We start from the raw sequence: 13901 nt of genomic DNA, 5'->3' as shown, positions 1-13901 counted from the left end.
CCTTGTTTCTCCCGCTTCCCCTGAGCCTCTGTCCGTGGTGCTGGAACAGTCAGACAAGAGCCAAATCACACTTCTCCTGTACACCTCTTCTTTTCCGCTGAATAATATTTTCTTTCAACATTTTAATCCTGTCAGTCATTGCCAAAACATGTGTTTTCCACACAAATGATATGTATTCTGTTGCAGTTTAAATGCTATGTTTTCAACTAAAAGCAGCAAATAGTTTGATCTGAACCTGCAGCATCTTTTGTAGTTAACTGTGGAGTAGGAAGAGGAGTTATTGCGAGTCCTAGAAGGACACCCAAATTAAAGATACTTCGGTTTGTTGATGAGTTGAAATCTTTCCCTTAGGCCGGTGCTGGATGGACGCCTTAGAACTAGCCCTGAAGTGCTCCAGCCTGCTAAAGAGGACCATGATCCGCGAAGGGAAGGAGGACATGAGCACAGTAGCCTCTGGTGGAGAACACTCAATTAATTTCTACAGCCTCCTCCGAGCCCACAACATGCACGGTTTCCAGTGAGTAAAAAAAAAAAAAAAACTTCGGTGTAACTAATTATTCGCCCTCAGTGGCTTTTGCACTACCTTTTTTTTCAAATGCTACATAACTTGTTAAAGTAAAAACCTCTTACAATCCAATACGCCCTGCTGCTCCCTCAGGTTCAACGACAGTGACCATTTGAAAGACCCGGACCTGTACTCAGACAAGTCAGACCGGGAGGGAGAGCAGGACCACGAGGAGTCAGACCCTGAAGGCCTGGAGAAGAGCGAGGAGAGCGACAGCGACACGTCGGAGCGCCAAGACGACTCGTACATCGACCTGGACCCCAACGAACATCTGCGGGAGACCCCATACCTGGAACAGTCCCATGAAGAGTTGGGAGAAGTATGAAACAAAAGCTTTAGTTGATTATGGGAAATAGGGCCCTTTACTGATTTAACTAATCTCCACCCTCTGTAGCAAACCAAAGACCATACGTGCAAGGAAAGGCGTCTCCCCTTCATGTGTTTAATGTTCGGATTTTTCTCCATTATGTTCAAGTTGAGCAGGTCATATTACAGAATGTTGTGCCTGCAAGGAAAGCTGTTTTCACCTCATTTCAGAGAATAATTCAGTCAAATCTCTGCTACATCTCACTATGAAATTGGGTAATCTGGTCTGCAAGAAAAAGCCTAGTAGATAATTGCAGCATGAGGACATGGTCTCTTGCTGCCATTTTCATCTTTGGTTTGAACTAAAACATCATTTAAAGGCTTGTTTTTAATAAAGTTTCCTGCATAATGAGGCGAAATTAGCATGTTCCTCTGCCGGGGCTATTCATGCTGCAACACGGACAGGCTTTGATCGCAGCCTGTATGGGTTGACGAGCGTGGGCGTCTTCAAGGGACTGCGGTGATAACGTCGACAAGTGTGAAAGCGCCAACGTGCATTTTCGGGACTGATGAAATCTGAGTTTGACAGCTCATTAATTAGACACCTACTGATGCAGAGGCAAATTGTTTACAGTCGGTGGGGAGGGGGGGATCCAGACACCAGTTGCACAAACAGCCACGTAAAACTTTTAAAGCCTCGTGAAAGAAGATTTAAGACGTGACGTTCTGTGTTAATGTGATAACATGGAATGTATTGCAATCTCTGTCACCAGGCTGGCGAGGCTGCTCAGACAGAAACCGTATCAGAGGAGAATAAATCTCTGATCTGGACGCTGCTGAAGCAGGTTCGGCCTGGCATGGATCTCTCTAAGGTCGTGCTGCCCACCTTCATCCTCGAGCCAAGATCCTTCCTGGACAAGCTCTCCGACTACTATTACCACGCAGACTTCCTGTCAGAGTAAGAGATTCCCATTTTCTGCTCGCCCTGCAGTGCTTTGTGTTATTTCACAGAGCAATTTGACATTTGGGTGATGTAGTTAATCTTGCCAATAGTTAGAAGAGAATCAATACTAATCGTATCTCAGCCAGCAGTCTGTTGACTTTAGTAAACGGAGAAACAGCTTGTCTGGCTCTGGACTGAGTTCAAAAGTTCAGCTTCAGGCTTAAGTACTTTGTTGGGTTTGTTTGTGAGGTTGACAGAGAGTTGGCTAAAACTGAACCTTGCTAGTTTTCCACTTTATCTTTTCTTTATGCTAAGCTAAGCTGATCTTCTCCTGAGCCCAGCTACATATTCCATGTACACACACGAGAGATTCTCATCAAACTCTTGGCAAGAAAGCAAATACATTTATTTCTCAAATGTCATACCATACCTCTTTTTTCAAGTTTGTTCGCTGCATACATGAGTGTTAAACTAAGCTGATACGTAATTGCTTTAAAGTGGCAGAAAAAAAAAATGGTCTGCAACGCTAACTGGGGAGTTAATCCAGAGATGGGTGTAATAGCATGCAAACTTTATCCAGCAAATTAAACATGTTATAGAGGAGCATCGGTCAAATTGTGATTTCCTTCACAGAGCTGCAATTGAAGAGAACGCCTACAACCGCATGAAGAAGGTGGTGAAGTGGTACATCTCTGGATTTTACAAAAAGCCAAAAGTCAGTACAGATCACTCCATAATAAATAGTTGCATATTTTTATACAAGTCATACTAAAAAGTGTTATGGCTGTTTCTAATCCACAGGGGTTGAAGAAGCCTTACAATCCCATTATTGGAGAGACGTACCGCTGCATGTGGCTCCATCAGAAGACCAACAGCAAGACCTTCTACATCGCAGAACAGGTAGAAACGTCAATACCATTTAGAGCAATGTGATTGGTTGAGGGCTTGTTCCTGCCTACAAGTACGTGTGGTGTATTCTTTCTTCAGGTATCCCATCATCCTCCAGTGTCGGCCTTCTACGTCAGCAACAGGAAGGATGGATTCTGCGTCAGTGGCAGCATACTCGCGAAGTCCAAGTTCTATGGTACAAACACACACAAGTTTTATTTCTAATTCAAAGGGTATGCTTACGTTTATTCAGCTCTTGATTTATTATTATTTCCACTAACTAGCCACACTGTTACCATTTTAGGAAACTCCCTGTCGGCGATATTAGACGGGGAGGCGCGGCTCACTTTCCTCAACCGCGGCGAGGACTACGTGATGAACATGCCCTACGCTCACTGTAAAGGTCAGTGTGCACCATGCTCTACTTCACACCGTGGGTCACACTTCAGCAATAGCAGTAAACAATCAAGAATGTGTGAACTCTGCAACATCACAATTTGCTGCAAGCTTGACAAACTCACAGAGATCAATACGGATGTAAAACAACGTTTGGATTATAGCAGTAATGTGCAGTGACATTTCTGTTGACCCTCCAAAAACATTTGCCTGAAAAAGAAATGGGTCAAATGAATGTGTCTTTGATTGTCTGGAGAGTTTTAAGGCATGTTTTTTTTTTTTTGTTTTTTTTATCCTGTAGGCATCCTGTATGGAACCATGACCCTGGAGCTAGGTGGCCAGGTCACAATAGCGTGTGAGAAGACAGGCTACAGTGCTCAGCTGGAGTTCAAACTAAAGGTACACCCATGTTTAAAGTGTAGAATAAGGCTAATTGAGAGTGGTAAATAATATTACTTGTTTAATAGTTGTAGTAGTTTATAGTAGTAGGCTAAGACATCATCTGCATCATATAAAAAGGACAATCAATTCTTCAGATACTCACTGACTTTTGTGAATGTCTCACTCCTCCACACCATCAACATCCCAACCATTCCACTCCTTTACCCTCCCACCCACAATTCACACCATCATCACCTGCATTGCGCTAACCATGAACTAGCGACAGGTACATCTGAGGCGAAGCAATCTACGGTGGCTGGGAGGGCGCAACGCACAGCAACTTAAGAAAAGACACACAAACTGAAAAGATCATCAGTTTGGCAACACGTGCTACAGAAATGCAATGCAAATGCAACATCAGCAAACATAGAGATGCGCTGCATGTAGCACAAACGGCAATTGGAAGTGTATCCAAAGGACCAATGAAATGATGAAAAGGCTCGGTATAAACATTTAAACATTATTAAGGCCATCAATCTAACTTCAGATTATTTGGACTGACAAGCTAAGAAAAAGCAAATGCCTTACAGTAATCATTCAATCAGGATGTTATAATAAACACAAACAAGGACATGTCTACAGCTCTAAAAGTGCATATAGCTTCGAACAGCTGGTGCATCCCAGCCAGGTTTGTCACCTTTTCAGTTCCCTCAAAACTTTTCTATTGTTGTTTGCGCTTCTTCCGTATTCGCTGGTGTTGAGCCTTTATGTATTCGTTTCAGCGCATGTGTTGTCAACCTGATGAAGACGGTGTTGTCAGTTTGCATGTGTTTTTGAGTTCCAGTACTTTGAGCTCTCTCAGCCACCATACATTATATATTTCCATATAAATAACAATTGTTTTGTAATTTTTATAGTGTTGTATTCCTAAAGTGTCAGCGTTACAATGTTAAGTTTAATTAATTGCTTGTATTGGTTTTAAAAGAAAGGATGAAAACCTTTTTTTTTTTAACACGCTACCACAACACAAAACATGACAATGAAACGAAAGATTTCCTTCCACAGTAACTGCATCATGTAAACTGTATGTATCCATATATCTCTCCTCCGTTCCTTTAAACCCCTCACTCCTCTTCTTCTACACATTTCTTTGTGTTTCTACGGCTGTTCTGTTGTCCTCCTTTTCCTTTCCTGCCCTCTTATCCCGTTTCCCTCTCCCCCTCTCCGTGTCCTTCCCTCTCGATCTCCCCTTTCCTTCTCTCTCCTCCCCTCCCTCTCTCCGCTTTTCTCTTTCCTCCAGCCATTTCTGGGCAGCTGTGACATTGTCAATCAAATCTGTGGAAAGATCAAGCTGGGGAAGGAGGTGTTGGCGACGCTAGAAGGCCACTGGGTAAGACGCGCCCAAAGGGAAAATATAAAAGAAAGAAAAATGAATGAATTCATTGTCACTCTATATTGTGTCTTGCACTATTTTTTACATAAGTTAAATAAGCTTTTTAACTTTCCCCCTCGCAGGATAGTGAGATCTTCATCAACGACAAGAAGACGGGGACAGTGGACACTTTCTGGAATCCCACACCAGATCTGAGGCAGAGCCGACTCATCCGCTGCACCGTCCCACCAGAGGAGCAGGGGGAGTATGAGTCGGAAAGGTGCACCTTGACTTTTATCTATTATCAGAGTACCAGTTGATCCCACTTTAGCAGATTTGATTCGTCTTTATAATTTATGGGTCATATCTAATGTCTTACTTATAGGCTACATATTTACTTTACCTCTGATATATTTACAGTTAGTGTTCATCCCTTTTTGTATGCCCTTTGTTCTTTATTAATCCACCAGACTGTGGCAGCACGTGACACGAGCCATCACCAACAAGGACCAGACCGAGGCCACCAACGAGAAGTTCCTGCTGGAGGAAGCTCAGAGGAAGTCGGCCCGTGAGAGGAAAGCCAAATGCGAGGAGTGGAACCCCGCCCTGTTCGAGCAGGACCCTATCACCGGAGAGTGGCATTACAGATATGCCGAGTGAGTGACTCCTCGAGTTGAGGCTGTCAGCTGCCAATCAAACTGTACTGCAGCATACTACGTATAAATACATGTTGAGGAGCTTTCTGTGGTAAAACCTGTACAGTCTGACTAATAACAATAATATATCGGGCCATTAGTTGTTGAACACATCTATCAGAGTGCTCACCCACTAATCTAGTCTACATAGCACTTATGGACTTGGAGAAAGGCTTGGCTGCTTCCCAGTGTAGGTCCACCAGGCACAGACAAATGGGAAGCCCAGAACGTGCAGGACATATTATATCTTTTGCTGTTACTCCCCAGGCTGAGCTGTGGGGAATTTTTGATTAATATTCCTTAGGTATAAGGTATATTAGACATATTTCTATAGAGGAAACTAAGGTGAGTAAGTCATTTTAAAAGGAAACTTTTCGACGTAGTCAACATAGTCAACGTCATTCACTAAATCTGTGAGTAGTCATATTGCTCTGCGTCACCTGTTATAGCTATATTTACCATGAATGTACAGCAGTATCTCCCCAGTCATTTCCACTGCAGGAGTGAAAAACACATAGAGCTCAGAAAACATTCAGTACACCAAAAATATAGTGAAACAGTCATGATATAGTGACTCCTACAGTGACTAGGCGATAACAAGAAAAGTGAGACAATGGTTGGAAGAATGCATTGTGCTTTTTGGGAGAACAAATGATAAAATCTTAATGCTGAACTTTGCATTAATTGACATCATGCCTTGGACGCCACTTTGGGAGTAAAAGCAAATGTCCCTCTCACAGGGGGTTTTAAATACACTATAGGTACTGCAACCTCATCTTCCTTATTTGATTATCTGGTGTAGCAGAGCACCATCTAGTGGCGTCTCCTTATAACTGCAGAAGTATTGTTCAGCCTGCTGCAATAACATTTTTTTTTTCTTTTTCATATCACACAGTTTATCAGATAAGACAACCACCCAAAAAGACGGAGTGTGAATCATAAGCTCCTATTCACCTGTGAATAGAGAATTACCTTTTGTTTTCGCATGTGAAGGATCTCAGTATTGTTCAGTCACATCAGATATTTAGAATCACATCTTTCAACTTCTGTACCTCCTCATCTCTTCCTCTGTGTGTCTTGGCTCTCTCCACAGCACAAGGCCATGGGATCCGCTCAATGATCTGATCCAGTTTGAGAAAGATGGCTGTGTCCAGACCAAGGTCCGACACCGCACCCCTATGGTACGTTCTGGCAGTCTTATTAGTCTGAGTAACCAGGGGCCGCGGAGAGACAATTGCAAGTGCCAGGTATGTTGTACCAATTGAAAAGACGCCATTTAAAAAAAAAAAAAAAAAAAAAAAAAGCATCTCGCCGCCTAAGCCATCCTCCACGCAGCACACGGTGCACCGTCTTCATTGTCGCTTCTTCTCTCTGTGTCGTCATCACTGTGCCTGCCACCACCGCCGTCACCGCCTCGACTCCTCCTGTGTCTTTACTTCTGTTTGTCCCTTCTTTTGTTTAACCTTCCGTGCTCTGGCTGTTCTCACTGGATGTTAAGGAAGGTCATGTCAAGCTGCATGCAAGTGTAAAAGGAGCTGCTACGCCTTTTCTGGCTTGGTGGAGAGGAGAAGGATTGTGTAGGAAGAATAGTACATGTGCCACATCAGCCAAAGTACAGCAGTTTGTTGAGTGGAGGCTCTTGTTTACCATCACTGATGCAGATTTCCACTGAGCTCCATAAAATGTCTGCAAGGAGAAGTAGAATATATAAATACATGTACAATACATGAAAACTTCAACGTAAAAAAATATATAATTAGCATTCCTTATAAAAACAGACTCAAATCACTATGTGTGATGTGCCTCAATCTGCATTTCCTTTAGTGTCATTAAGCTAATTGTTTTGGTTTCTAAGCACACAAGCTTAACTGTTTATGTTAATTAAGTTCCAATGATTAACTTCTAAAAAACCCAGTGTAAGCAGCCTGCTGGTGAACATGTGGAATATTTGGGAACTTAAGAGTCGGATATTTTTCGACGTTGGTGGAGACCAAAACCAAGGTAAAAATGTGATTTAAAATGCAATTATAACATATTCAATAAAATATATGTAAAATAACTGGAAATGGAAACATTTAATGCACTCTATGTTCTAAAGAGAGAACAGTTTCACCGTCACACTGCCATCCATACCTTTTTTCTTCAGCGTGGCCACCATGCTTTCCTCACCCATTCTCTCCTCCATTTTGTTTCTTTCATTGTGTTTACTCATGGACTTTTACTGACCTGCTTGTCGTTAGTGTTATGTTGAGAAGCTAAAGGCTCTTGTAGGTCAGTAACTGCAGTGTTTGCCCTCTTTTCATTTCCATGTTCAAATTAGCCACCTGCCAAGTGACAGAGCCTCTGAAGTTTGTCCTCAGTAGATTTCCATCTGTTCTCTCAGGCTTTGATTTAGCTTCTGTCCAATGCTGGGCACCAGCACTGACACTGGCTCTAGTTACGTCAGTCAGAGATTGCTGATTGGTTCCTGTGTACACAGCATTTGCATCTAAACAAAGTGTTTGTTTGTTTTTTCCTGATAAAGCGAAATACACCAAAGATGTTAGTGCACTTCAACATTCTTAACATGTTGACATTCTGGCTTTTGTAAACTCCCCCAAAACCCTTTCTTACCTGATGACACTCTAGTCGGAGTGTTCCAGCTCTTGGCAAGTGTGCTATTGTTGATTTATTTAAATGGCCGTGACCTACCATTGTGTCAGCATGCCTCGCACAGCCGCCATTATTGCGCCAATTACGATTAGCATGGTTTGTGTGTGTGGCGGGGAGGGTGGGGTTGTTCTTTTGTTTGTCCTCTTTACCTTCTCTCTCTTTATATTTTTCAGTCTTGCATCCTTAGACATGTGTTTGTACTGTGTAATTATTTTTTTTTATTTGGTTCCATTTTTCTGTGTGCGGCCCGTTGGCTTGACCCGTTCATCTTTGTGCGTGCTTCTGTGTGGATCTGTGCCCGTGTGAATAGGTTACGGTGCCAAAGAGGAAACACAAGAGCGACAAGCCCAAAAGCCCGGAGAGTGGCTGCTCTTCTCCCGAACCCGACCGCCAAGACTCATCCGGCAGCGAACGTGAGCCACGTACAAAAACACACAGAGAATAACACGAGAAACATGGCAACACTGTTGTAGGGGCTTCTGTAAAAAAAAAAAATACATTTGGTTATACTGAAGGAGCGCATATATCTTAGAAACCAAAACATTTATTTACCTACATAACAATTTTTTCACTATATTTTAATGAGAAACAGGTACTGGCTATGTGTTGAACTCGAATCTTAATAATGATGTTGAAACCAAAGGTATATGTATCCTAGACCAGTGGTTTTCAAAGTGGGGGCCGCCAGGGGGTGCTCGGGGGGCCTCAGACAATTGGAGGGAAGATAAGAAAAAAAATTAGAAAAATGAAAAAAATATAATCAATTTGTTTTTAACCATTATTATAAATACATTCGAATTATTTTTTAAATCATTATCATAAAAAATAATTATTAATAATATATCATATCTAAATGTTATTTGCCATGCTCATCTTTCTGATTCCCTGCCAATCAAAACATCGTTCATGACCTCACAATCTGTGTAGACCTGGTGGTTTGCACCATTTATCAAGCTGCTTTGCTCCTCAAGCTAGCATGTAGCTAGCGTGTAGCTAGCGCAAAATGGACAGGTTTTTGACAAGAAAGAGACCAAAGGAACAGAACCAAAAACCAAGAAGTCCTGGCCAACTAAAATCAGAAAATATGAGGTGGCACTTATGCTAAACAAATGTAATAGTTATTGAATAGTGAATAAAAGTAAGAAAAAACATTCTAAAAGTTGACATTTCTTTACATATTTTGTAGCATTGTCTGTAGGTTTGCAAATGGGGTCCCCGGCCAGAAGCTAATGCTGTTTGGGGGACCTTGTCATGGAAAAGTTTGGGAACCCCTGTCCTAGACGGCTATAAAACACTCACTTTCAAACCACATTCAGGTCAGAGAGATGAGGAAAGATGAGGACGACACTAGCCTAAGCAATCTGTGGTCCCAGGTGGAATAGGACTTAATTAAACCGTCCTGACGTCACTGCAGAAAGTTTTAATGATGTGTTCTTGATAAGTGAAATGGCTTTAATACATGGTTTATTTTTTTCATTTAACTGCTGGACCTCTCATGAATTTAATGTTCTTTGCTGCAGGACATAAAAGTAAGCATAATAGCCGGCTGAGGAAAAAAGGAGCGGACCTCAGTGAGCTTCAAAGTGCCATTGACTCTATAAAGCAGACGCAGGAGGACATTAACAGGTGAGAAGGGTATTCGTCACAAGGTAGCCTGAGTGTGACACGGTGCCGTAACTTTTAGTGCTTACGCAGAATATCTGTGTGTTTTTTAGGAGCATCAGCGTGCTGCGGAGTCGTTCAGCGGGCCGGGTGGAGGGCAGCTCCTTCCTCCAGCAGCGCGACTATGTCATCATTGCTTTCCTCATCCTGCTCCAGGTCCTGATCAACTACGTCTTCAAGTAGCAGCCATAGCCCACAGAGACAGTGACGCCCTCACTTAGACACGTAGACATGTGAACTTTAACCACAGTCTCCTCCAACTCTCTTCTTCCCTGTCTTTGTTAAACCCTATCACTTGTGTCCAGAAAAGCAGAAGCTTCCACACACAAAGAGACTTTAAAAAAAAAAAAAAAACTATTTATTTTTAACCAGTCCATTCCAAATCTCTGGAGATGTTCCACAAATTTCAAAGTGGAGAGGAGGAGCAGCAGCGGCGAGGAGAATTTGTCGGAGTTCGGATTTTGTTGTGATGAAGTCTCGACTGCCGCTCTGGAAATTATAATTTGCCTTGATGTGAGAGGCGAAGACGGCAGCCATTTTTAGCTGTTTGTGTGTGTGTTTTTTTTTTTTTTTTTCCTGACGGAGTGAAGCCACTCCATTGACTAACATTTCACCTCAAATGACAGGGAACCTTTTAACACAGAAACAAGGACCACACCTCAGATTGTACCACAAACAAACAAAAAAAAATATCCATTTAATTTTAGTGTGTTTTTTTTTTTTTTTTAACTCTTTGTTTCCTTGCTTGGCGTGTCCTTCGTGAGTAGAGGTCTGCTTGGAACAAAAAAAAAAAAAAAAATGACAATAAGGGAGAGAAAAACAAAGTGGTCCAATCTATGTGGCTTTTATTTTTTTATTATCAGAAGCGGGATTTCGGGATTCCATGTGCGGAAATGGACGACACGAGGACAGACGACACAAATGACATTGTCAAAGGAATAGAAGCTATAATTTCCGTTGTATGATAAAACTACACCTTTTTGCATACAAATTCAGTGTTAAAAAAAAAAAGTCTGATACAATGTCATTGTATACTTTAGGTAGCATGTACAGACAGCAGTGTGATTAGGACTTTAGCCCTATGTACAGTATTTTGTTTTTAAGGCACAAATGCACTGGAAATGTCCGATGTTTGTGTTCTTTATACAGTCACCGTTTTTGCACTTAAGTGGATGCCCGCACCAACTGAGAGACAAAAGTAGTGAATTTTGTCATGAACCACAGTGACCACTGCCCTACATTTCAGGTAAAGGAACGTTTGGAACCGAGAGTCCATCGTAAAACGTTGGTTTTGGCGAGGTTAAACATGGATTCAGAAAAGCTAGGTGATGTACTCTGTCTTCTTAGACCAAAATGAACCTTAAAGGAGTAGAATGATTTGCTTTTTGTCGGAGTTACTAGATGAGAAGATTGGCCAGCGACTGTTTAGGGTAAAAACTGGGAAAAAGTGAGTTAGCCTGACTCTATCCAGTGGTAACAATATCTGCACACCAGCACTGTGAAAGCTCACTAATCATATTTGTAATCGGCACAAAAAGCAGTGTGAAAACACATCTTAGTGCTTAACAACTGTGAGTTGTTTATATCTTCTCATTTAACTCATGGCAAGAAAGTAAATGAGCGTTTTCCCCAAGTTGAAATCTAAAGAAAAACTAAAGGTGTATATACGAGCTGGTGAGAAGAAAGGAGTCCACATATATAAATGCTGACTCCAGACCAAACACTCCTCTTTGCTAAGTCAATTGCAGAGCATCAGTCATCTCTTCCAGTGCTTTTGAGCCTCACATGTTAACCAGGAAAACTAGAATAGACACTTTAGTAATCTACTAGTAAGAGGAGGAAATAGACTCCTGGACGTTTTCTGTCTCCATAGTAAACCATTCCAGATGTACGCAAGTACCAGCCAAACTCAGTGTGTAGAGTAGGAGTCCCGTTCACTGTGTAAATACCCGATGGGGCAGCGGTTCCTCGCTCGCGAGTAGCACACGCTGCGTCCACACCAAGGTTCCGCGACGCAGACCCTCTGCTCTGTGCACAAATCACTCTCTTCAACCTTGTGTGTCTTTCTGCCCGCTGCTCTGTAGCTACACGCGGACATGGCCGTTAGTGGGGTACTCGATCAGATTCCCATCCTAAATGGCCTCATTTAGGCATTTTTTTTTTATTATTTTAATTTTATTTTGTTGGCATACGTCGTGGTTCCAATCTACCGCCTTCATCTTTGGACGTGTGGATGTTGAAATTTCACCATCTCTCAAATAGTCATTTAAAAAAAGTCTGGAACTAAGTAGCTGAGATGATGCAAGCTCAGATTATATCATTTCTGTGCTTCTCCAAAGATGTATGGAAAGAGGACAGCCTATAAGGACTGCGATTGTGTTCTGCGTGGACGGATTAGTTTGGGGTTGTTTTTAAGCAAGGATGAAGGCAGTACATCAGAACCAGCCTGTTAACAAGATTTCCTCCTGAGTCAGAATGATGATGCAACTAATTCAGGCCGCTCGGACAGCTCCAACCCACTAATGCGCCCTATCTGAACATTGATTTTGTGTATCTCTTCGCCTGTCATGATGTTAGCCTTGTCGACGTTTACATATCCTATTGCCTCCGCCGTCAGCAGACTGTTAAGCGATGAAAGCTTTGAAAGGCCAACACAGGTATAAGGAAAGACTGGTAGCATTGGCGGGAGCCGGTGGCGCCACCCCCGTGAGTTACCCGGCTGGCCTGGTACGCGTGTTTATTTTTTTGTTTTTGTTTTTCTCGTGCATCCTCATTGCCTCAATCGCTCATCTTAAATAGAGAATCCAGTGTTAGAATGTGAAGAAATAAGTATATACCAGTGCCTTCTAGAGTTGGACAGGGAAGGGGGTAGATAGGGAGGAGAAGGAGTTTGGAGGAGGGGGATGGAGGTCAGTCGGGTGTGGAGCACGCAGACAGACAGAGGCAGAGTCAGAGTGTTGGGGTGAGGTAACGCTGAAGGGAACGATCTGGTGGTGGGTCTTGGACCTGGACCTGGACCGGGACTCTGGCTGCAGCTGTAGTCACTGTGGTGTTTCAGAGCGGACGTGCCATACGAAGCCTTCGAAAATGAGTCCGACTCCAGCTCCGCGGGTCACCACCCCGCCCAGCTCCTGCCTCCCCTCCCGAAGTGTCGCCATAGTAACGCAGCCGTAGGTTTCCGGATGCTGATTCCTGCCACACGAGAAAGCGAGGGGGAGCGAGAGAGACCTCTCCCCTCCATTGTCGTCCTCGTCTCTTTCCCTCTCTCGCTCTCTCACACACCAAATTCAGAGGGAGACGCACATCTCTGCTGTCTGTTGTTGTTGCTGTGTCTGTAAAATAATACATTTTATTTATTCCTCTTTTGTATGTGGGTTTATGTTTCTGTTTTTTTTTTCTTTGTAGCTTTATAGGTCACCGTTCTCTTTGTTGTTTTTTTCAAAAATGATTTTAAATTAACACAATTTGACTCGCTGTTACTTGACACCACACACATTCAAATGTCCTCAACTTGTGCACACTGTCAATATAACCCCCCCCCCCACCTTTCCGTACACAAACCCCTTTCATTTCCAAGTACCTGAATACATGCTGTATCTCCATGGCAACTGTAACTTCCTGGAACATAACACAGAATAAAAACAAATGACATACTGGTCTCTTTTGTTTGCACTTGGTATGAAGACACACATTCTTATCCGGCGGGCGGCTGTGTGTGTCACTTGTTATGCATGCTGTGTTTACTGACGTTATAAGAGGGTTTGTGAAGTTTTGCTCATGCCAGCTGTTGATGAAAACGAAATCAAACCGCGGACAGGTGCCATTAAACGGAGATACAATGTATGACGCTGAAAGAGAATGTCTAAATGGAGGCTGGTTGAAATTAGATCCATCAGAAGACGATCAATTGAAACCTGTTAGATGGAATGAAACTCTGTTGTGTAAGGGATAAAGACGACTGTTTCAGCATTGCTTACTTGGCTCCGGCAAAGACAAACCACATTCCACTGCTTTCTGATAAGGCCACATTCACACTAAGTA

The 13901-nt window shown here is 42.6% G+C and overlaps 1 protein-coding gene across 4 annotated transcripts in view; it reads left to right on the top strand.

Annotated features, from left to right (window-relative positions):
* osbpl8 (oxysterol binding protein-like 8) overlaps nt 1-13516 on the top strand; it is a 95596-nt gene extending 82080 nt beyond the window's left edge. For 3 of the 4 annotated variants that reach the window (XM_084573272.1, XM_084573275.1, XM_084573274.1), the window contains 15 exons: nt 352-517; nt 659-884; nt 1645-1829; nt 2448-2529; nt 2616-2714; nt 2802-2898; nt 3007-3105; nt 3400-3497; nt 4780-4869; nt 4995-5131; nt 5322-5507; nt 6640-6793; nt 8509-8611; nt 9719-9824; nt 9914-13516. In XM_084573272.1, coding sequence (XP_084429398.1) covers nt 352-517; nt 659-884; nt 1645-1829; nt 2448-2529; nt 2616-2714; nt 2802-2898; nt 3007-3105; nt 3400-3497; nt 4780-4869; nt 4995-5131; nt 5322-5507; nt 6640-6793; nt 8509-8611; nt 9719-9824; nt 9914-10043 — 1958 coding nt within the window. In that variant the 3' untranslated portion in view covers nt 10044-13516. The remainder of the gene's footprint in view (nt 1-351; nt 518-658; nt 885-1644; nt 1830-2447; nt 2530-2615; nt 2715-2801; nt 2899-3006; nt 3106-3399; nt 3498-4779; nt 4870-4994; nt 5132-5321; nt 5508-6639; nt 6794-8508; nt 8612-9718; nt 9825-9913) is intronic. The other variant, XM_084573273.1, reaches the window with a different exon arrangement.
* Nucleotides 13517-13901: the final 385 nt, after the last annotated feature.

Source organism: Chelon labrosus (genome assembly GCF_963514085.1).
Source record: "Chelon labrosus genome assembly, chromosome: 23".
NCBI classification, from domain to species: Eukaryota; Metazoa; Chordata; class Actinopteri; order Mugiliformes; family Mugilidae; genus Chelon; species Chelon labrosus.
This window is presented reverse-complemented; position numbering and strand designations above follow the sequence as displayed.